Source organism: Aspergillus lentulus (genome assembly GCF_001445615.1).
Source record: "Aspergillus lentulus DNA, contig: Alt12, strain: IFM 54703, whole genome shotgun sequence".
Classification (NCBI taxonomy): Eukaryota; Fungi; Ascomycota; class Eurotiomycetes; order Eurotiales; family Aspergillaceae; genus Aspergillus; species Aspergillus lentulus.
This window is the reverse complement of record NW_028322115.1, coordinates 1,691,711-1,712,390: the sequence shown is the minus strand read 5'-3', so window position 1 is coordinate 1,712,390 and position 20,680 is coordinate 1,691,711. Positions and strand designations below refer to the sequence as shown.

Below are 20,680 nucleotides of genomic sequence, written 5' to 3'. Positions count from 1 at the left end.
GGCTTTTTTCCTGCACTAGTTACTGTGAACTTAACTCTCACACTGTGCAGCCCGTTCACCCCGTCCCCCTCTCTCAAAACACCTTGCAGATAAGATGGAGACGGATGCCGCGGGATTCTGACTTGCCGAGCCGACTGTGTGCGACGGGGAGAAGTCGGCGGATAGCTAACTCCGCTTTGGCAATCCTTTCAAAACCCGGTGTGCGGGACCAGATTCGGAGCTGCAGCACCGGGGCGAGCAATACCCATCAGCGTAAGGTGCCAGATATATTTGGCCGAGATAAATCATTCCATTTCGCACAAAATCCACCCAACCTCCCTAATCCCCCCGTGTCAAAGCTTGAGACGGTCTTTAGTTCTATCTTCAACCTCATCCCGATCGATTCTTGAATATGACATCCAACACAATTGGCAGTTGCTGTTTCCAAGGTGTGAAACATGAAGGCCAGCCTCATGGCCGAATCAACACCGTTGGCGAAATTGAGATGTACGTTGTTGAGCCCGACTCAGGTTCCAACGGCGTTGGATTGATTTTGTGAGTTCTGTCTTGATCAGGACCGCGCAGAGGGTGTTGCTAACTCTTCAGCCTCACGGACATCATCGGACACAAGCTCACCAACGCCCAGCTCATCGCTGATCAATTCGCTGCGAACGGGTGTGTTGAACTTGGCACAGTTTTCTCGCGCCGCTGACACTTCTCAGATACACTGTTGTTGTTCCGGATCTCTTCCACGGCGACCCGGTGCCGCTCAACGTCGACATGGCGACTTTCAGTCTTCCCGACTGGTTACAGGGTAAACTTAGCGCGAAGAAAATCCCTCATACTCCCGAAATGGTTGACCCTATCGTGGCTGGGTCGCTCAGGTTTTTGAAGGAAACGTATAATCCTAAGGTAAAATACTCCCCGTCCTTCAGGGACAATGGCACTAACAAGGGCTCCAGAAGGTCGCCGCCGTGGGATACTGCTTCGGCGCCAAGTATGTAGTTCGTGGCCTCGGCTCCGGGATCTTCGACGCCGGCTACGTCGCGCACCCTGCTATGGTAAGCACAGAGGAGCTAGAGGCGATCAATGGTCCGCTTGCTGTTGCAGCAGCTGAGGTGGACGACATCTTCCCGGCTAACCTCCGACATGACTGGGAGGCGCTGCTGCTGAAGGTGGGAATTCCGTATCAAATCAACCTGTACTCCGGGGTTAGCCATGGCTTCGCTGTCCGGTGCGATCTGAGCGATAAGAGACAGAAGTATGCCAAGGAGGCCGCTTTTCTGCTGGCCCTCGAGTGGTTTGATGAGCATATGAAATAGATCATGCATTGTACATTGAGACTGGATCCATATTAACAACAAAGATTGACCCGGCTGGCCTTCAGTTCGCTGTGCGGCTTCAGTCAGTGCGGCGCGCAGTATCTCTTGGAAAGAGACATGTTCCATGAACCAAGCACACTGCATCATATTAGATCATATTAGATAACCATATCTTGGACCACCCCGTGTGGCAGATATTGTCCCCTTCGTTCCTACTTGGTATGTACGAATGGTGTTTGCGTCACCTTCGCCAGTTGTGAGCTGAATAGTTGTCGGACAAGCTTGGAGAGAGAATTCAGACACAATGCTGACCAGAGCTTAGCTGCCTGTCAAGGGTGACTGATAGGATAGAGAATATAGCAATGAGGTCCTGGCATATCCATGTGCAGTACCTTTCAGTCATGGCGTAAGCGTATAGGGGCCTGGGGTGTTGATAATGTGAAAACCACTCTCTCGCCTACGCCTCCGGAATAGGCTAAGTTCCGTAGACTCATTGCCTTTCGACTCACATGTACGATAGCTTCATCTCTCTTAGTTAATCAATCAAGTCATCCATATTCCGTTCTCACAGATAAGTCAACATTCCGTGCCTCATCCTTCGTTACATGGGGCAGTGCCGCTACTGTTGTATTTTCCTGATCTCGTGCTTTCAACCCCAGGCACGCTGGACGGCTCGTGATGGGGAGAAAAGTTTGGGCTCCTCTACAAACCTTCCGCCAGAAGTTGGCTTACATTGGAAAACTTCAAGACGATTCAATATCCTCAGTCAGAGATATACGCAAGTGTGCCAGACTGTAGGCTGCAACTTCACAGTACGAGGTAGGTGACAGAGAGGGATACTATGCTGATGATAAACGGCAGATCTTGCTAGGTATATACGTTACTGAAATCGTTCATTGGAACTCCAACAACGGAAATTGAGGGCTTTAGAGGGGAAAAAGCGCAGCTTTGGGTACCATGATAGGATAACCAGTATGCTAAATGGCCCTAGATTTCAGGACGGTCCACCGAATCTCGTATTATGCCCAGCTGTGGCGCACTCGGGCAGCTCGAAAGTAACTTTGTTTGATTCATCTAACACATCACTGACGGAGACCTAGCCAACAAAGGATTATCGAAAGATATGCATTGGAATGAGTCATGAAATTTGAGAACGCGATGTAACTAGTCAAAAAGGCGTCCACTGCTTTATCCGCTTGAGACTCAGACAACTCATGAAAGGTATCCGTGTTCGCGATAGTATCTCTCCGCAGCGGGGTGTAGTGGAAGGGAGGTCTTTGCCATTTTGACTGGATCAAATGGATAGCCTAAAGGGGTCTTGTTTGGGTTAATATGGTGATACTGGCTCTCGATCATCGATTTGGTCTCGACCAGGCACCAGGTCAGCAGATACGCGATGTCATCGGGCAAGTCTTCGCGACAGAAAAGGAGGAAGTCTCGGAAAGAGAGTGTAGGGATCTCGTCCTTCAGCGAGTCCCAGTAACCTGCTGGCAGAGTGGCAGGCTCCAGCAGTGTCATCTTATGCAATTTCTCCAGGGCCTCGGGCTCTGCGGGAACTGGGATAAACTTGCGAGGGCCGTCGATGATATTTGTCCACCAAGGGGTCATGATGGCCTCGTGAACGGCAGCCGTAATGTCGCTGGTTGTCTCCTTGACTGGAATGAGGCATTGTTCTGGCCGACACCAGGTGTCAACCACCTCGCCGCCCCAGGAGCGAATGAGGTCTGGCGTAATGCCGTGGGCCTCGAGGAAGCGGTGAGACACCCAGCCCGTAGGTGAATCTGGCGAATCTGGCCCTATGACGAGCTTGATGGGCGGTTTTTTCTCACGAATTTCAGCAAAAGTTCGGCAACCATATTTGGGATCAATGCCGAGGATCATTCGGTCGTCCTGTGGTAGCACCGCCAGCGCACGTAACTGGGGGAACTTTTGCCCGTTGAAGATAGCCTCGCCAGTCTGGGCCGCCCCCATCAGCGCGACGGGCGTGCCAAGTGCGATATGCATCTCGCCATCGTTGACGAGCGTCACGCCCTCGGATCCGCCACCGCGCATGCTGAAGATGGCCACGCGGCTACGCGGACCGCAGCGATCACAAAGTTCCTGAACCAGCCAGCTCATAATGCGGTGAAAGTTGGCCTGGCCCCAGTCGCCTTGAAAGTTCAGATTGATGGACCGTGTTATGGCAGGGCCACGATCCAGGATCTTGCTTGCTGGTTCTCCCATGCTGGTGGTTGAAGTCTTTCAATGAGTTGACTGGGTGCTTCTTTGCTGCGTGTAGAAGGGGAAGATTGTACTGCACGCAAGAAAGGGCAGGATTGGAAAGGATAGGAGGTTATCGTAGTGGTATGCGTCGAATTTATATCCTACCCAAGCCTTTTTAGTAGAGAGTGAACATGGAGATAGGGCTCGCTTCGTCCTTACATTGAAGGCCGGTATAGCACAGAGCCCGAGATTGAAAATAATGCATTATCCAGGCATCATAAGCCGGAACCTCCGGCTCGCGGGTAGGGGCACTCCTCGCTATGTTTTTCGATGCTCTATGGCTCGGCGCGGATTTGATGCAAGGTTCAGCACAGCACCGCCAAATCTGCTGCCATTGGGAAGGCATAATTTCTCTCATATCGGAGAAATCCGCGGATTTGGACCCCGCACAGAAGCGGGTGACCCCATACCCAAGATCCCCGCCGCCGCCCCCGACGCCGAACATCAAACTTTCAAGTTCCCATTCCATGGCCTACACTATGGCATTAAACGTTTCCCTGGCATGATGGACCAGATCACCGTACGCTGCCAGATCGGTTCTTCGGAAGTGTTCCATTTACCGAAGAAAAACCACCCAAGCCAGACTTGCGAAGAAAAGGTCAAGAGAAGGATATTTTGCGGGGATGACCCAGCTGTTCTCATACTTAAGCATTGACTTATGCCCCGACTCAGTCTTTCTTTGCTTTACCTTAGCAGAGCAAACGCTTGGAATACTTTTTCCGTGTCATCGTTACTGAGAGCAACGTGTTTGAAATAATGCGACCAGCGTCTACAGAAACGGTGGTCACCAATGACCACCATAATTTGCAGACCAAACAATCTACTTCTTTGCCATCTAGTTCATCCTCTGACCGCGTGATTATCGCTGGTGCCGGGCCCACTGGTCTGTTCCTAGCCTACAAGCTCGCGAAATCTGGTATCAAGGTCGACTTGGTCGAGAGGCTACCCGATATCAGTGATGCACCCCGAGCAGCGGGCTACTACGGCGCGACCTTGCTTGCGCTGAAGGATGCTGGATTGCTGCACCTGGCTGCACAGCGCGGGTATCTGACCAGGGCAGTGGGATGGCGGACGGCCGTGCAGGATGATGGTCACGGGAACAAGACATGGGGCCGTCTATTATGCAACATCCCGTTTGACCAAGGGAGCCCGGAACGGCCAGAAATGGGGATGCTTCTGCTACCACAACCAAAGCTATGCGAGCTTCTGAAAGAGCAGATCCATGTACTCAACGGCATGCAGCCTGGGAGTGTCAAATTCCATTTCCATTCGGAGCTCAGCAATGTACATGATGACGGCCACGGCGTGACGGTAACAGTCCGCAATCCGGAGACTGGAATTGAGCGCGAACTTCGAGGTATTCTCTTTGTCGGCGCGGACGGTGCAAAATCAAAAGCCCGCCAATTGCTTGGGATCAAGCTGCAGGGCCACACTTGGCCAGAACGCATGATCGCGGCTGACGTGCTGCTGCGCAATGTCGATGTCCCGCCTCTTACTCAGCTCCACTTTGTTGTCCACCCGGTCCACTTCGCCATGGTAATACCCCTAGAGCGACCTGTTGAAGGAGAAACGACTCTATGGCGCTTCTCAATGGCGACAGATCCCACGGACAACTCAACTGAAGAGGAATTAGTACGGGAAGAAAACCTCGCGAGGCTGTTCGAGAATTATATGGTTGGACCTAGGCCCCCGCAATATAAGGTGGTCAGCAAAACAGTTTATCGTCTCCACCAGCGATTGGCTAATAGGATGGCGATTGGACGATGCGCACTGGTAGGCGACGCAGCACATCTCAACAACGTAGGTCCCAGTTCAACCCGAACCATTTGCCGCTGCTATCCCCAAAGAACAGTCAACTCATCTCTACACAAAACATGTTTGCTAACCATCATATTCTAGCCCGTCGGTGCACTAGGCCTCTCTACTGGCATTCTTGACTGTGATGCACTAGCGACAGCAATTGAGATGATACTCCATGAGGGTGGCCCTCTTTCTCTGCTCAGCACCTACTCGGACGCACGCCGTCAGGTATTCCAGTCATTCGTCTCGCCAACCAGCACCGCGAACAAGTTGCGCCTACAACAAGAACCCGTTGAGGCCGACGATGACTGGCTGATACGCAAGATGCAGAATCCGACGCTTGAGACCCTCCACGACTTCATCCAACCCTATATCACCGTTTGGAGGACTGATATGCGCACGCTGGTAGCCGAGCAAGCGGCGAGAGACGAGCCAATCTTGAAAGCAAATCTCAGCGAAGCCTTTTGAGACCTCCGCCGGAGAAGGCAGATATAGTGATATTATGGTCGGAGGTCTAGAGTAGAAGGGTGAAGTTAACGTATCTCCCACGCTGGGAGCGACTATGACAACTAGGTGTACCGAGTGCTCGGCGTGAATATTCCTTCTCATCGCATCCGGGAATAAACGGCAAGCGGGCGATGCGAATGGTAATTCAGCAAACCTGGATGGACTTCTTAGTCCAGTGTACTAAGGGCATAATGTTCATCGCTTCGTGGTAGAGATATCAAGCACACAACCGTACTATGCCTGAAAACTCCCTGCATTATTTTTTTCTCGACAAAAACTACGTGTTGGAAGTCACTGGGCTTGAATTTAAATGTAAGCTTATCATACTTCCAACGGTTTTATTTTTCCCTTTTCTCATTCTCTCTAGTCATCCCTCTAGCATTCGCTGTCGATGAGGTTTATGCCGTCCGCGTCACTGTTTCGGGATGGCCCACCCTGGATGTTATTAACATATTACTCCAGACTAGCTGTCTCTAGCTCAGGCAAAAGATACCAAGTAAACTGCTAAAAAGGACAGTTTTCCTGAAGACCCCGTGCAACTGGACGAAAGTCCGTTGTTGTTATGCTAAACAGAAGGGAATGACGCACTACACGTTTAGCCTAACGTGACTATTCCTCGACTCGACGCGGGGAGGTCTCGGTCTTTGCGGCTTTTGCTTCCCTCTACCCCACGTCCTAGTCTAGAGTATTCAGCACATGGTCCCTCACCTGAGCGGGTATAGTAATCGGATGACTTCGAAATGCTATGTAATAGAACAAGACAATATATTTGTCACCTGTTTCAATCGTTCTGCTTCGCTTTCACAGTACAGCCATAAGGAACCGCTACAAGACGCGACATGTCACCACCTTAATCATGACTGACCAAACTACCCCCGCCCGCGCCCCCCCAATCAAGTACTGCTTTGACATCCAGCCAATATATGCCTGTCTTGATTAGTCTTGTCCGAAATATCCATAGATAATGGTATTTCATGGGTTATATGCGTTTCACGTAAATCTGTCTTCTGAGTTCTCATGCTGGAATATTAAGAGCTTGTTCAGAAATAAGATGTAAACAAAAGTCCTCTTCTAATCGCCGGAAGCCCAGAATGCAGCGCACGGTGTCACCAGTACATGATTCGAAGGCTCTACTCCCATTGCGATGAACGTTATCCCAATATAAAAGAATAAATAAAATAATTTCATGGGGCAAAGCTAAGAGCCTAAAGGCTAAATATCAGGGTGATATCCTTATAAAATTCCCTTAGGGAATATAAATATAATAAAGGATGTCTATTATATCCCTAAATTAGGGATTAATCTTATAAGTATAGATAGAATATCTAAGGCCCTAGGGATTACTACTATCTTTACTAAAGATAAAGTATCCCTATATAAAAATAACTAGCTTATTATAGCTAGATTTAAAAGTAATAGCCTCTATTGTATTCTATTTACTATCCTATATTTTAAGGAATATATTAATGCCTGCCTAAATAATTCAGAACTATCTGAATTTCACAAACGATATATAAGGTCAGGGTATATAAATGCTATACCCTAGGAATGCTACTTAGTACTATGGCAATAACTATATCTAAGCATGACTTAGAAGAATATAAAAGAAATAAATGCCCTACCTGCATCCTTGTGAATGAAAAATTAAGCAAACTAAAATACAAGAGACAAAAACATACAACAGCCGGGATTCGCTGGTGGTCACCCACCCAACTACTAACCGGCCGGCGTGTGGCTTAAGTACGGCTGAGCGGACGGGAAGCCCTGTTTTCCACACCCTGTGGTCGTATGTGCTAGAAGCATTGGATCCGCTGATGATAAGTGCCAGGCATATATCACGGGAAGAATAGCGTGGCGTCCTGACCACAAGCGGAGAAGGTTCATGACCTCCTCACCACGCACAATCCGATCGCCCCATCCACCCATAGCTATCCGCGCTGTTATCTGCATATTCTTCCAGGAGGAGGCGTAGAGCATCAGTGCTGCCGTGCTCGGCGGCAATCCAGATTGGATTGTAGTAGTATACCTCTCCCGGGGCGAGGGCTGTTTCTCTGGAGTACACCGAGACATAGTGGTTTAGCCTGGGAATGTCATTGACTTTGATGATTTTGAGCGGAAGGGCCCTGGAATCTGTCTCGTAGAGTGGGTGCCGTCTGTGTCAAGGAGGGAGGTCCTTGATTGTGTGGGCCAGGCGTCGAAGCGAGAGGTGTGGAATTCACTATATGCCATTTACTTCATGCAATTATGGAGCTGTTGGGGTAAGATGGGTCGAGAGGATGCAATGAATAAGATCGGAGCTGGGAAGCGAAGGTGAAAACTATTTAAGGACCAGCACAAGCTCACCAGCCCAGTACTTCTCCCTCTAGCGAGATATGCTAATATGTAGGGGATGTAGTTTAATGTAGTGCCTTATCTGATTAGTTGATCAGCTTCTTATATAGAAAGATCCCGTCACTTTCCTCTGTAAGGATATCTATTTATGATAGGAGGCAAAGATACACTATAGAAAGGTATAAAGTGTATAAGCACGCTATTAGACTCACGGCCACTGGATTCACTTCATGTGAAAAAATACTAGAGCTAGAGCACCACAGCCAGCACAAATTGTTGCTACAAGAATTCCATTACCAGTCAGATTTGCTCTGGTCCGTTGGGTGGGAAGTTCTACTTACCAAGCCAGATATTCATATAGTAATATCCCACTGTTTCGGTCAAAGCACCCGACAGAATTGGTCCGATGAACATGCTGAATGTCCAGCTCATATTCGTGAGGGAAAACGCCCTTGAATATCCACCATTGGGACCGAATATCCCCGGTTGCGTTTCCTGCAGCTCGGTCACAACGTCTAGAAGATTTAGCACAAACATACGAATATATACAGATAAAAAGACAGATAAAGCTGACAAGGAATACTTACTAGTCATCTCAATTGTGCCACAACCAGTAACAAGCGTCCGAACAATACCCAAACTGACAATGGTGATTGTGTAACTTGTTTTCCCTCTCTGCTCTGAGCCCACCAACGGCAGACCGCGGCGACCGGCAGCACCCAGGAGCCATAGTAGAGGGGCATGAGCGAGGAATCCGACCCCAGACGGAATTTTCGTTCCCCAGCGGTCTTTCATCCATCCGGTGAGCGGGGAGAGTAATAGCGTGGGTACTTGCAGGAGTAAAAACATTAAGCTTGTCTGGAACGGGCCCCAGCCAAAGGCCCGAGACACATGCAAAGGCAAGGTCGTGTCGAAACAGGCGAGGGTGAGACTGATGGTTGCATGACAGACCATGGAAGTGAGGGCGCGAGGATTACTTAGAATAATCTTGTAGAAGCTTTCCGCTCCGCGCTTTGTGGTATCATTCTGCTGTGGACTCTGCTCTGGGTCACGCTGAGCGGGTGCAGGTCCGGAAAGAAGACTGGACGTCTCGTCCGGTGAGCCAGTGCCAGTGTCAGCTCCCGATGCGCTTTCAACGTCTTTTCTCTGAGATTTGGGCGTCTCAATCATGAGAAATAGCATGATCGCATCAATGATGAGGACAGCAATCGCGGCAAGCCAGGTCGGCCAGTATCCAACAAGGCCTATTAGCGAGCCCGACATCATCGGACCGAACAGCATCCCAGAGATAAAGAAGACAGAGATTGTTGATATGGTGCGCGACCTATTCTCGGCCTCGACGGTGTCTGCAATTGTTGCAAATCCAACAATCCATGCTGCGTTGCCGGCGAAGGCCTGAACCACACGTCCGAAAAAGAACACTGGCACTGTCGAAGCGTATAAGCCAGACCTAACCACAACAATGATAGGGAGGATGGCATACCGGATGGGGCAGCAGCGACAAGGATTGTCCCTATAATCTCACCCACTACTGAGAGCAGTAAAGGACCCTTTCGTGAAGAAACCTCGTCTGCCAAATGACCAATGACTGGCCCAGATATGAAGCACACCAAGGCGTGGATTGAGAGCGCGGCTGATGTGATTCTTTGAGTTTTGGATGGATCGAGGTGAAGACGATCCTCGATCATGCATTGTAGGATTGGGACGATGAAACTGTATAGAAAGTTTTCTGAAAATAAAGCTAATGTTATACAAGTCAGGATAAAGAACTTCGACGAGCGCCATCTGTATCCCAGTGGCCTTGTCTCAAGTAATGCCATGTTTTCGAGGTCGTGAGATGAAGCTATGTAGGACACTATATGTGTCGTCCCTTTGTATTTTACGCGATCATTTAATATAATAGAAGAAGAAAGGTGGGTGCGGTGGTGGACGGAGGGCAACAATGTTGGAGAGATGGCAGGCAAGGAAGTTTGGTGTGATAAACATAATCACTATCATCCACAATCAATCGTCTCTGATCTACCAGAAACTGACAGAAACGGAGCTGAAAAATGAGGATTGGGAGAGAAACCTAATGGGGATGGTGGGCACTAGCGCCGCTCCTGGTGTTGATCAACAGGTTCAGCAGAAGAGGTGAGTGTCGTCAGTGCTAACCAAGTGGACTAATCATAAGTGGGCTGAAGCTATGATATGATTCCAAATAATCTACAGTACTCTGCATATACAGTATGAATAGCTGCATATACTTGTATAGTTGGAAAATGATCATCACACATGTACCTCAATCCTGGGTCTGGTGAGGCATTAGGGTAAATAAAGCCATCCATTTATCCATCCACTGTAAAATGATTGGTGAAATAATATATATTAGATATTAAAAGACCTGCAATTACCACACCAACATGATCCTCTCGCTATTTAGCAGAGCTTCCTTTAGAAAATGGATGGAAAAATTTTTTCGACCTCCTGGATATTACCCTAGTGTCTCTTGAAGTCGTGCAGAGTGCCACTAGACAAAAACAGAGCAAATCAGGATCTTTCAGCACAGTTCAGTCGTTCAGCTTGCTTATCGCGGCTAGGCGCAATAAACAGTGGGGACTTCGGGCGAGGATCCTAGCCTCCTACGGCCACGAGAACTAAGACTACTTTTCGGAACCAGATTTGGCTATGATCGGAGTCCTTGGCCAGTTGGGCTTCTATCCTGATGTTTTAACCTACGGGAAAGACCACTAGGCCTTTAAGATCTTCATTTATTCCAAATCCCCGTGGTTAGTCGATCAGTTGGTAATTCTTCTCTGATCCTCCAAAACTCGCTCCAGTATAGCCGGGTACCACCGACGGCCGACATCTGGATGGGCGGCTAGCCGCGCCATGAAGCTGCCCTCCCCAATACATCCCCGGAAGATATGATTTAAATACTTCTCCGCATCCGACTTGACCTGGATATCCTTAACCAATTCGCGGATATGTGGTGGAATGTCCAGATTCATCTGGTCTCGGGTAAGATCTAGCGCTAAGCCTTGGAAGACTGGAAAGGAGTACCGGGGCCCGAGCGGTTGCTTTGTGATGGAGTCGAGGAAATTCTCGGGTCGCAGGTTGACGCGATGAGTAGTGGCCGTGCACACTCCGCCCGTGAGGGCTTCGAGAGATCGACCGATGTTGATCACCAACGTGCCGGGGATTGGGGGGACAGGAATCCATGTGCCGCCTTTGTTCTGAACCTCTAGTCCTAAATGGGAAGTCCCCTGCAGCAGAAAGGTCAAGAAGCTTGCGTCTTTATGGATCCCAACACCCTGACGTGTAGATTCAGACCTCTCGCAAATAGACGGCTCAGGAGGAGGGTATTTCACGAGCTTAAGTTTGTTCTGGGCGAGATTGTCGAAAAAGCCCAGAAAGCTTGCGGATGGCATATCTAGAGCTTCAGCGATAAGGATTTTGAAGTCGTCCGCCAGATGGCCAATGGCATTGAGATAGGTTTCAATGGCGTCTCGGCCACCAGGGACGTCAGATTCGTTGGGCCACTACTTGCATAATATGAATCAGTCTTTGGGCGCTGCTTCTTAGGAGGTGAGTTTATCGACGAACCTGATTAGGTCCACGAAGGTTACGATATAGCGCCTCCTCGGGCCCCGGGGGTAAGCATTCAGTGCTAAACTAATGGTTTGTCATTTGTCCTCAGCACGTGTCTGTTTCATACCGCCAACTGGAAGCGCCTAATGTACTTACATCAAATGACTCGCGGTGGTCAGTCTTGCCGGTCGTTCTCTCATCCCCGAGACGAGTATATCCCAGGAAATGTTTGCTGTTGACCATTGCGAGCTGCTCCTTCTTTTCCAGAGGCAAGTCAAACATCTCCTTCGCCTTCTCGACCAGCTTCTCTTGCACAGTCAATGGTACTGGGGGGTTCTTGAGATACAGGAACCCCACATTTACCAAGGCATCTCGGAGCTGGGCCAGAAATTCCTGCCTAGTGTCCGGTCGCGTTGTCTGGCCATAGTCCAGTATGGGTACGTTGGTAAAATGGCGACAGTCCACATGAACTCCGCCAGGTTCCATGGCGGCAATGGGCGACTGTTAGTCTGGCGAATAGGAAAGAAAAAATGACGAACTGAAAGGAGCAGCGGCTGGCGTTATATCATAGGAATTGAATGACAAACTATGGGTCTTCTCTCCAGAAATGCTCCAATATGTGGCTAGCTGAGTTTCCAGGTTTCTGCGAATGAAAAACAAGAACCAGCGCAGGAGGTCGATGTGAGGCGTAGCTATCGGGACAAGATCGGCGAGATCGGCGAGATCGGCGAGATCGGCAAGATCTATGTGGTTCTGGATGATGCGGTGTGACCGTGTTCCTGGAAGCTGCTGGTACTGCAGTTAAGCCTGTTAAGGTTTCTGCATGTACCTGAAGAACTCTATTTAAGGAAAAATTTCCAAATCTCTTGTGCCTTTCCATCGTGTGGTATAATAGTTCACATCCATTGAGAACCTTTCTGACTGTGCCTTGCGTCCTGCAGCTGTGATAGTACTCTGAAGTCTCAGTTAAAGAGGTGGGGCACAATCTCAATTTCCATGTTTTCAGGTCAAGCTTATCTGTGAAAAGCATTTACAGGGATTCTAATTGTGAAGCGAACCATGGAACCTCCTCACCTTGGGCAATACATGCCCCTTTTCACCTCACAAAGTGTCCAACGGGATTGGGAATCCGCCCTACATGACTTTCTCATTCAGCACCCCACTTTGCGCTTCATCCGTCTGCAATGGCAGGACCACTCAGGGATACTGCGCTCGCGTATGGTTGTTCCCAAGCAGCTCCTGCGGATGACTGCGGCCCAGAAGCCCATTCACGCACCACCCATCGCCTTTCATTGTGTGGCCGACAATACTCTTGTCTCTGGTCTTGATCCCACTGGGAACCATTTCCTCGTTCCCGACTGGTCCTCCCTACGGATGCTGCCCGCATGCCCTCAAACCGCAATGGTGATGTGCGGCGTCCTTGCTTCCACACCCGCTCAGCCCATCCCCAACCACGACCTCTGTCCTCGCCGCGCACTCGCCAGTATCGTAGGTCGCGCCAAGGAGGACTTTGCTCTGGATTTCCTGGTCGGCTTTGAAGTTGAATTCGAGCTCATGCAGCGGACCTCCGATCTGGGCGATGATGGCGACGGCCACGCTCTCGTGCCCGCCACCAATGGACTGGGCCGCTACGCCGTCGACGGGCTACGGCATCCCCACTTCAACCTCGTTGAATCAACCATCCACCAGCTTCTCGATGCTGGGGTGGACATTCAGGCCGTGCAGACCGAAGGCCGCCGCGGCCAGTACGAGCTGTCGCTCGCCCCGCGCACCCCTCTCGAGGCAGTCGACGAGCTCATCCTCGTCCACGACACCCTCAAGACAACCATGGCCCGCCACGGCCTCATCGCCACCATGTCGCCAAAGCCCGTCGCCGGCCGCCGCCAGGCTACTGGCCAGCACACGCACATTTCCATCTCCCGGCCCGAAGTCCAGGACCAGTTTCTCGCTGGGATTCTGCACCGTCTCCCGGCCCTCTGCGCCGTATGCCTGCCCTACGACTTGTCGTACGAGCGGGTGCAGCCCTATCTTGGCGGCGACCAGGTCGCGTGGGGCTCTCATAACCGGGAGGTCCCCGTCCGCAAGATTCGCCCCGGTCATTGGGAGATACGCTGTGTCGATGCCACCGCCAATATGTACCTGATGCTGGCGGCGACCCTGGCAGCCGGACTGCTGGGAGTTAGTCACCAGATACCGCTCTCGTGGCCGGATACGGCGATTCCGCAGACCCTCTGTCGGGATGATCATTCCAACGGAACGAATGGCACGAATGGCATGAATGGCGTAAATAACATGAATGGCGTAAATAGCATGAATAGTATGAACGGTGTGAACGGTGTGAATGATGTGAATGGCACCAACGCCACGAATGGCAGCCATCATGCTTCCAAGGCTGTAGCGCTGCCAAAGGATCTGAGCTCCGCATTGGATCTTCTGGAGAAGGAAGCGGGAGAGCTGGGAAGAATGATTGACAGCTCCATCTTGGATCATTTCCTGCGCATCAAGCGCTTCGAGGTAGCATGCTTGGCACAGAAATCGGAAGCGGATGTACGCAGGCTCCTGGCAGAGCTGTTCTAGAGGCTGTTTGCTCCCAACTAGGACCACTGCGACAAACCAACAAGTGCATGCATGGCCAAGATAGTGCTTGGCGTAGCATGTCAGATGGCCAGTGTCTAAAGCGGATGCTCGACTTTACTTGTACTTAGCAGCACTGTAGATTATTCAGAAACTAACAGGGATGGTGTAAGTGCATACTCACGTAGTGAAATATGTCGGACTGACAGATGTCCATATAGCTCTTCAACGCGAGTGCAGTCATTGAATCCAGGGCCGCCACGGAACTAGGGCAGATCCGTAAGCTCTTGACGTATGTCAGTATTGTCCATCTATAACTGAGCCCTGCGCAGCGCTCTGGAGTATAGAGCAGAGTTACCACCCAGTAGTCAATGAATAGCTTACAGTAATAAAGTAGGGCTGATGCGATAAATTATATTATGTAGTGAATTATTTACCTATTGTAGGAGTATAACACTCAACAATCATAGTTAAGCTCTAGGTATATGAGGGGTTTCCACTATGATAATTAATAACAGCCGTTTTCATAGAGATTCATGATGGTTGGAGCAGTCAATAGGTAGTGGTGCTGGCCCGACGTCCCAACTATGAGTGTTGTGGTAAGTACAGAGTAGTACCTGCTACCTTGCGGAGGTCTCAAGAATGCATCTGCCTACACTTTCCCGCCAGCCAGGATCTTGCCTGCGAATAATATAAAGGCAAGACTAGTCAAGCATCTACTTCAACTCATCGAACTTCAATTTTGTCTGGATATCCTCATGGCCTACCTTTTCCGAAAACTTTTTGGAGACTCCCTAATTCCGCCCCTAACCCACATCAATCTCGCTGTATTGGCCTCATCAACTACTCTCCACAAACATGGTTCTGACACTGAATTCCAACTCACCCTTAAAGCAACTCTTCCTCAAACCCCAAACACACCCAGCAAGCCCCTTACCATCCTTGTATTTAACTCACTCCTGTATCTTAGCGGCAATGCCCTCTATAATAACAGCCTTAACTTCATTAATGTCGACACAGGCATTCCCGCGAAACGGACAACCATGATCGCAGAGTATAGCTTTGGCGGGAGGTCTGATATTCCCATTAAACCTGAGTCTGAGTATCTTTTCATCACCCTTCACCCAGGTGTGCCTCACCGTGTGACACATACCTTAAGGCCTTGTCCCAGGATCCAGCGAGACAAGGCAGATAGACCTAAGCAGGTTGAAGATTCCTTGGGGGAGAGAGTTGTAACTTCTGAGGTTGAGGACATAGTTGCTTCGGTTTTTTCTCACGTCATAAATATGGAAGTAGGGTCGACGTACCATGTTGAGCTTAGAAATAAGTTGAACAAGATATGGTGGTATCGGTATGGAACAAAGGATGAGGTTCTTGGGGGGCAGGGTGCTGGAGGTGGTCCTACCAAACAACGACGCGAGCTAGTGGGGGACTGTGAGATGGAGCCAATCCCTCTTGTGTTGCAGAGCTCTGCTAGCTTCACTGTTGTAGAGTAAGGACCTATAGGATTAATGGCCTCTGTTGGTCACATTTTCTCTTTAGTCAATCTTGTTTTCGGACCTCTAGCTTGGACTGTTGTCTAACAATGATCACACCAATGTGCATGTAAATCAAGGGCGACTGACATCTTCTTTAGGATGCTGCTGAGCTACTGGCTTCTTCTCATCGATCCCATTGAGGCAGAAACATATGAAAATATCTTAATGATGTACAGTATGTCCGCAACCCGGCATCAATTATACGTCTGAGAGCCTACGATGACGTCCATACGTTAGGTTAGCAGGCTGTTCATCAAGTTTTGCTAAATTTTGCTCCTCAGCATGAAGCTAAAGCACTGGTCTCAGTGGCTACTGATGATTTCATGTCGAGCGCATGCATGTTGCGGTATTTGGGGACAAAAGGCATCAATAATGAGGATGATAGGACTATTACGAGGTGATAAGTAAGTGGACTAAGGCTTTTGCTGAAGTATGGAAAGGTGGTAGTACTGATTCATTCCTACAGTATCTCTATTAATAACAGAATCCGGCAATACTCCGAGTTTTCCCATTATCCCAAGCCTTGAGCTCTTTGATACGCGTCCTCCAGTATGCATAGTTTGCGTATTCTTGCTGTGGCTATTGCGGCCATGCTGGTAATTGGCTTAACGGCTTATCCTACAGAGATTGTTCTCCTTTAACCCCTTCAGCTGCATTAAAAAATATCTCCAATGCCCTGAATCTCAAGGCTCGAAGCCATATCACTAGACTTTCACTGCCAAGACTTGTCAACTTTGACGGTAACAACCCCGATGACCAGAGGAAACCCTCAGAATTCAACAGGCCTTCTATGATAGTCTCCAGCAGATGGACTATGCTATCAACAGTCTTCATGAATAACTCTCATAGACTCATGTACTAGAGTGGTGCCCCAGCTGTATCCCTTAGAGTCTCAGAAGTAACATCTTTTGACAAGTGGCTTGTTGTAAGCGCGGTCGCATAAGTGGAAGATATTATTGCCGTTCGAAACCATACCCACATATGCTTGCAACATAATATCACCAGGGCATCCGTTGTTAGTATTAATAGCTGTGATGTAGAGGTCTCCCAGTTCATCAGAACCTCTTGAACGATCACCTAATGCTTTCTGGAAAACGCTTAAGACCTTGCTCTTATCACCTTCGGTAAAGTATTGCTGGAATACGCTATCCTTTCAGTGGTGCTTACATGTCTAAGGTATTTACTGGATAACTAATAATTAACACATACTGCAGGTATGTTGATATAATTCAAAAGGTGCATGAGTTTCACTCTAAAGAACATATAAACCATATCATTTTCAATCCCTTTATTAATATTAAAACAGGTTGAGAGGAAAGAGCATAGATGGTGATAATGCATATGGGCCTCTTAAAGCCAAAGCCCGCACTTTGAAGGAAAGTGATGCAATTAGGAGTGCAGATCACTACTCCTGGATGGCTATGGTAACTTTTTCCATCTTTGTCTTTTTTTTATCCAGCTTCCTAGGAGGTTTCTTAAAATTTAGCAGAAGAATTCGTGGACTGTTGTCCGTTAAAAGACCTTTTCAACCCCATAGGATGAGAGAGACACTGCAGATGCAGATTGTGTGACAAGGCCTGCACTATATGGTGATGAGAGTATATGTTACCTGGGTACTTGAGTTTCATCAATGCCGTTCAGCAAGACTGAGGCAGAAGATAAATCAGTCAGACACTATACATCTTTGCAGGTTATTCATTCTTATATATTTCGTGTGATCTCGTATATCTCCTACTTGATTTTTGGACGATTTCTGTATATTGACCCGAATTACAGCTTTGAAATCACTTCAGCTTCTTAGACCATTATGAGTAGCCAGTCCTCAGAAACAATTTTTCTGTACTCGTTTCTTAACTCAACCACCAATGTTTGGTTTTCACTGAACATGATAAATAGGTAGCTTGCTCGACATGAGCTTTGTTGATTGGTTACCGACAGTATGGTTCTACGCCGCTTACCAACCTTATTTGTATGGCAAGCATGCATATAGTGGACCCACTGATCCACCTTTCCCGCACCGACAACATGCTAAACCCCAAACCTCATGTCTACCGCCAAAGTTGCCTGTTTTGTAGAGCGCTGATCAGAAACCAAGTAACAAGCTTGTCAGATATGACAGCATTGTACCAACCAAAATGCCTGTTTAAGGCTAAGGATTATATACAACGACCCTAGCAACCAGGCTGTCAGAATTGATACCGCCGTAGTGGGCGAAGCTTATATGTGCATGCAGCACTACAATATCGCCAGCCTGGAAACATTTGATCCAGAAAGAGACCGAGTATCTTCATGGGTAGAAGCCTTTGGGAGTACATCGGCCGTTTATCGCTCTATGCATGAAGAACTCCAGATTCGCGACTTCTTACAAAGTGGGGATATATTGTGCAGAGAGCTTATTGAAACTTCGGGCCATAATAGACGGGAGGGATAGCTGCACTTGTTTCTGTTCTCACAGCATCGATCAACATTGCTTCAATGCCCTGCTTCTCTTGTCCATTGATTTCTTAGGCGGCGATCGAGGCCGAAAAGCGGAGCTGATACAGGTGTGCGCGACACTGAGAACTAAGCGAGTTTGTTTGGAATTTAAGCGCGGCTTTTCCCGCGCAATAGATCGACAGTTAAAAATACTTGAAAAAGCAGATAGCGACGGGACTCTTGGAACGATTGGACATAGAGACATTGGCGATGCTGCGGAGGTATTCCCAGCTTATTCTACGCCTATCAGCAAATCGAGCTCAAGATATGGGTGAACTATTGTGTTGTCTGGAAGACGGCCTTGCTGGCATGAATAGCTTTTTTTCAGACTACCTGAGTGGCCGGAGTTTAGAGGATCCTGTATTCCAGAGACCCCGAAATTTAGGCTTAAACCGAGGATCCTAAACATCTCATACATTACTTTCGTAGAGTTGGCTTTTTTTTTTCTCAAGTTCCCTGGAGCATGATGACTTATAGTCTCCACGTGTCCACCAGATTGGCCCAGCCAGGCGATGTAGGCTTTGACAGCACAATTACAGTCGGGACCCTGAAGGTGGTAAAGTGGATGTCTCAAGTTGAGCAAGAAGTTTAAGGATTTCTGTAAGGAGAATGTAATTATCTGTCTTTATATGCCTCTGTATACATCTTATCTTCTTTAAACTCTAGAAGTTGGGGTCTTTAGGCCAATTAAATGCGCATATAGAAAGCTAGTTAAAGGGATGATGGTGGTAGGGAATAACTATATTATTAAAGAGGATTTTCTACACCTATATCCTTCTGTATGTGAAGTAGTCTTTATCTAGAGGAATATATATAATAGTTTTATAGGAGCAGGTCTTAAGCTATTAGATAAAGACTAGGTTCTTAAGAAAATCACCTACCATCTTCACATACTGCTTTTGCCCTTGTGTCTTTGCTCGACAAAAGCGATTCATTCACTACTTTAGCATGCAAATAATTACCAAAAACGCTGGTGGGGAGGCGGATGACTACTACGACGTCCTCGAGGCTGGGTTTGCTGAAGGGGCCACGGACTCCGACCTGGTGATGATGTTCCAGCGCGAGCTCTCGGCGGGAACGTGGGAGGGAGATCCCAACACGGACGATTACTTCTCGAACAGCTACTGCATTACGCTGCGATTGGGGGAGACAGTGTATGGGGGGCTGGAACAGGTAGCCTTCTTTGGGAATCATGGTACATTCAGCTTCTTGGAGGGAGCGGCCCAGGTGCTAGGGACGGGACGACAGGTAGTTGTGGATTTCCAGGTATCGGAACGGAACCTGTGGGAGTTTTAAGAAACACTGAAGAAGGTGGTGACCTGGGGGGTCCCCACCCAGATTCCTCAACTAATGGGCTTTCCCAACTGACGGATTCTTTTAAAAGACGCGCGGGTTATTACTCGAAGGAGCGATATCCAACTTTCCCTTGTTCCTGGACGACCGTAATGGAACTACTGTTGAGAGTCGAGAGCCTGGGGGTAGTCAGCGAACGCGGCGTCCGAGCGATCCAAATATATTTTGCTGAATGGAGGGCTGGGTCAACTGGCCAAGCGCAAGAGCTGCAAGGATTGGCAAGGGCAAGGTTGGAGATTTATGGGGGCCTGATTATGGGCCCTCGATTACCACGGGGTAGCGGATCTGTGAAATAGCTTCTTGAGTAAGCGTTGCTGCTTCTGGCCTAAAGCTTCGAACATCTTGTACTGAGGGGGCTGTGAGAGTTCGTTTGTTTTCCGCCGAACTCGGCCGAACTCGACCGAGTTGAGCCCAACGTCCCTTAGTGGAAAATGGGTGAGAAATATTTTCCTGAGTTGAATGTTCAAAATTTCCAAAAATATCGCAAACTAACCATAAAGAAAGAATCTTGAGCAATCCGATGCCAGAAGAACGCCGGCACAAAATAGTCCGCAACGGCACGAAGAGTTGCTGGGAGTGTAAGCACCCCACCCCGCCAAAAGCGTGCAACTGACAACGTGCAATATGCAGGTAAGCGGCGAAAGGTGAAGTGTATTCCGTCTCTGGAATCCTCGATTTGCACTGGTTATCTAGAAAGAAGCCCTTCTTGCGTCGGTCAAGAGTATGTGGATGACCATCGATCACACCTTGCGGAGGAATCAGCTTTGGCTCGCCGTGTGGCCAGGATATAATCATTACTCGAGACCTTGATGAACAGAAGTCCCGACTGCGGAGCTAGTAGCCTGATATCTTCAGCTATCGAGCGAAGCGTGAACGATTCACGATCCTTCTTTCCACCATGGGCAATTCCCCCGAGGGCGCAGAATGAGGTTGGGTCTCCGACTAAAGACTCGAGAATCTACGCCGACG

At 48.8% G+C, this 20,680-nt stretch overlaps 7 protein-coding genes and 1 non-coding gene across 8 annotated transcripts; 4 read left to right on the top strand and 4 right to left on the bottom strand.

Moving 5' to 3' along the window:
• Window positions 1–391: 391 nt before the first annotated feature.
• On the top strand, window positions 392–1,301 carry ALT_6489 (protein AIM2; the record flags this gene model as incomplete). Its single annotated transcript, XM_033562786.2, has 4 exons — window positions 392–534; window positions 586–654; window positions 702–891; window positions 942–1,301. The coding sequence occupies 4 exons, from the start codon at window positions 392–394 to the stop codon at window positions 1,299–1,301; spliced, it is 762 nt and encodes a 253-aa protein (XP_033418677.1).
• A 1,212-nt stretch (window positions 1,302–2,513) lies between these two features.
• Window positions 2,514–3,524, bottom strand: ALT_6488 (TAXI family TRAP transporter solute-binding subunit; the record flags this gene model as incomplete). The annotated part of the gene is made up of 1 exon (XM_033562785.2): window positions 2,514–3,524. The coding sequence occupies one exon, from the start codon at window positions 3,522–3,524 to the stop codon at window positions 2,514–2,516; it is 1,011 nt and encodes a 336-aa protein (XP_033418676.2).
• A 316-nt stretch (window positions 3,525–3,840) lies between these two features.
• ALT_6487 (FAD-dependent oxidoreductase) lies at window positions 3,841–5,831 on the top strand (the record flags this gene model as incomplete). The annotated part of the gene is made up of 3 exons (XM_089600079.1): window positions 3,841–4,083; window positions 4,257–5,363; window positions 5,463–5,831. 3 exons carry the CDS (start codon window positions 3,841–3,843, stop codon window positions 5,829–5,831), a joined length of 1,719 nt encoding a protein of 572 aa, XP_089455541.1.
• A 1,711-nt stretch (window positions 5,832–7,542) lies between these two features.
• ALT_r070 lies at window positions 7,543–7,658 on the bottom strand. Its single transcript, XR_004500608.1, has one exon. It is a non-coding gene; the product is annotated as an 8S ribosomal RNA (ribosomal RNA).
• Window positions 7,659–7,761: 103 nt separating this feature from the next.
• On the bottom strand, window positions 7,762–9,889 carry ALT_6486 (uncharacterized protein; the record flags this gene model as incomplete). Its single annotated transcript, XM_089600078.1, has 4 exons — window positions 7,762–8,000; window positions 8,543–8,716; window positions 8,789–9,622; window positions 9,685–9,889. The coding sequence occupies 4 exons, from the start codon at window positions 9,887–9,889 to the stop codon at window positions 7,762–7,764; spliced, it is 1,452 nt and encodes a 483-aa protein (XP_089455540.1).
• A 1,089-nt stretch (window positions 9,890–10,978) lies between these two features.
• Window positions 10,979–12,257, bottom strand: ALT_6485 (isopenicillin N synthase family dioxygenase; the record flags this gene model as incomplete). Its single annotated transcript, XM_033562782.2, has 3 exons — window positions 10,979–11,722; window positions 11,787–11,855; window positions 11,928–12,257. 3 exons carry the CDS (start codon window positions 12,255–12,257, stop codon window positions 10,979–10,981), a joined length of 1,143 nt encoding a protein of 380 aa, XP_033418673.2.
• A 573-nt stretch (window positions 12,258–12,830) lies between these two features.
• On the top strand, window positions 12,831–14,348 carry ALT_6484 (protein fluG; the record flags this gene model as incomplete). Its single annotated transcript, XM_033562781.2, has 1 exon — window positions 12,831–14,348. The coding sequence occupies one exon, from the start codon at window positions 12,831–12,833 to the stop codon at window positions 14,346–14,348; it is 1,518 nt and encodes a 505-aa protein (XP_033418672.2).
• A 4,958-nt stretch (window positions 14,349–19,306) lies between these two features.
• ALT_6483 (uncharacterized protein) lies at window positions 19,307–19,654 on the top strand (the record flags this gene model as incomplete). The annotated part of the gene is made up of 1 exon (XM_033562780.2): window positions 19,307–19,654. The coding sequence occupies one exon, from the start codon at window positions 19,307–19,309 to the stop codon at window positions 19,652–19,654; it is 348 nt and encodes a 115-aa protein (XP_033418671.2).
• Window positions 19,655–20,680: the final 1,026 nt, after the last annotated feature.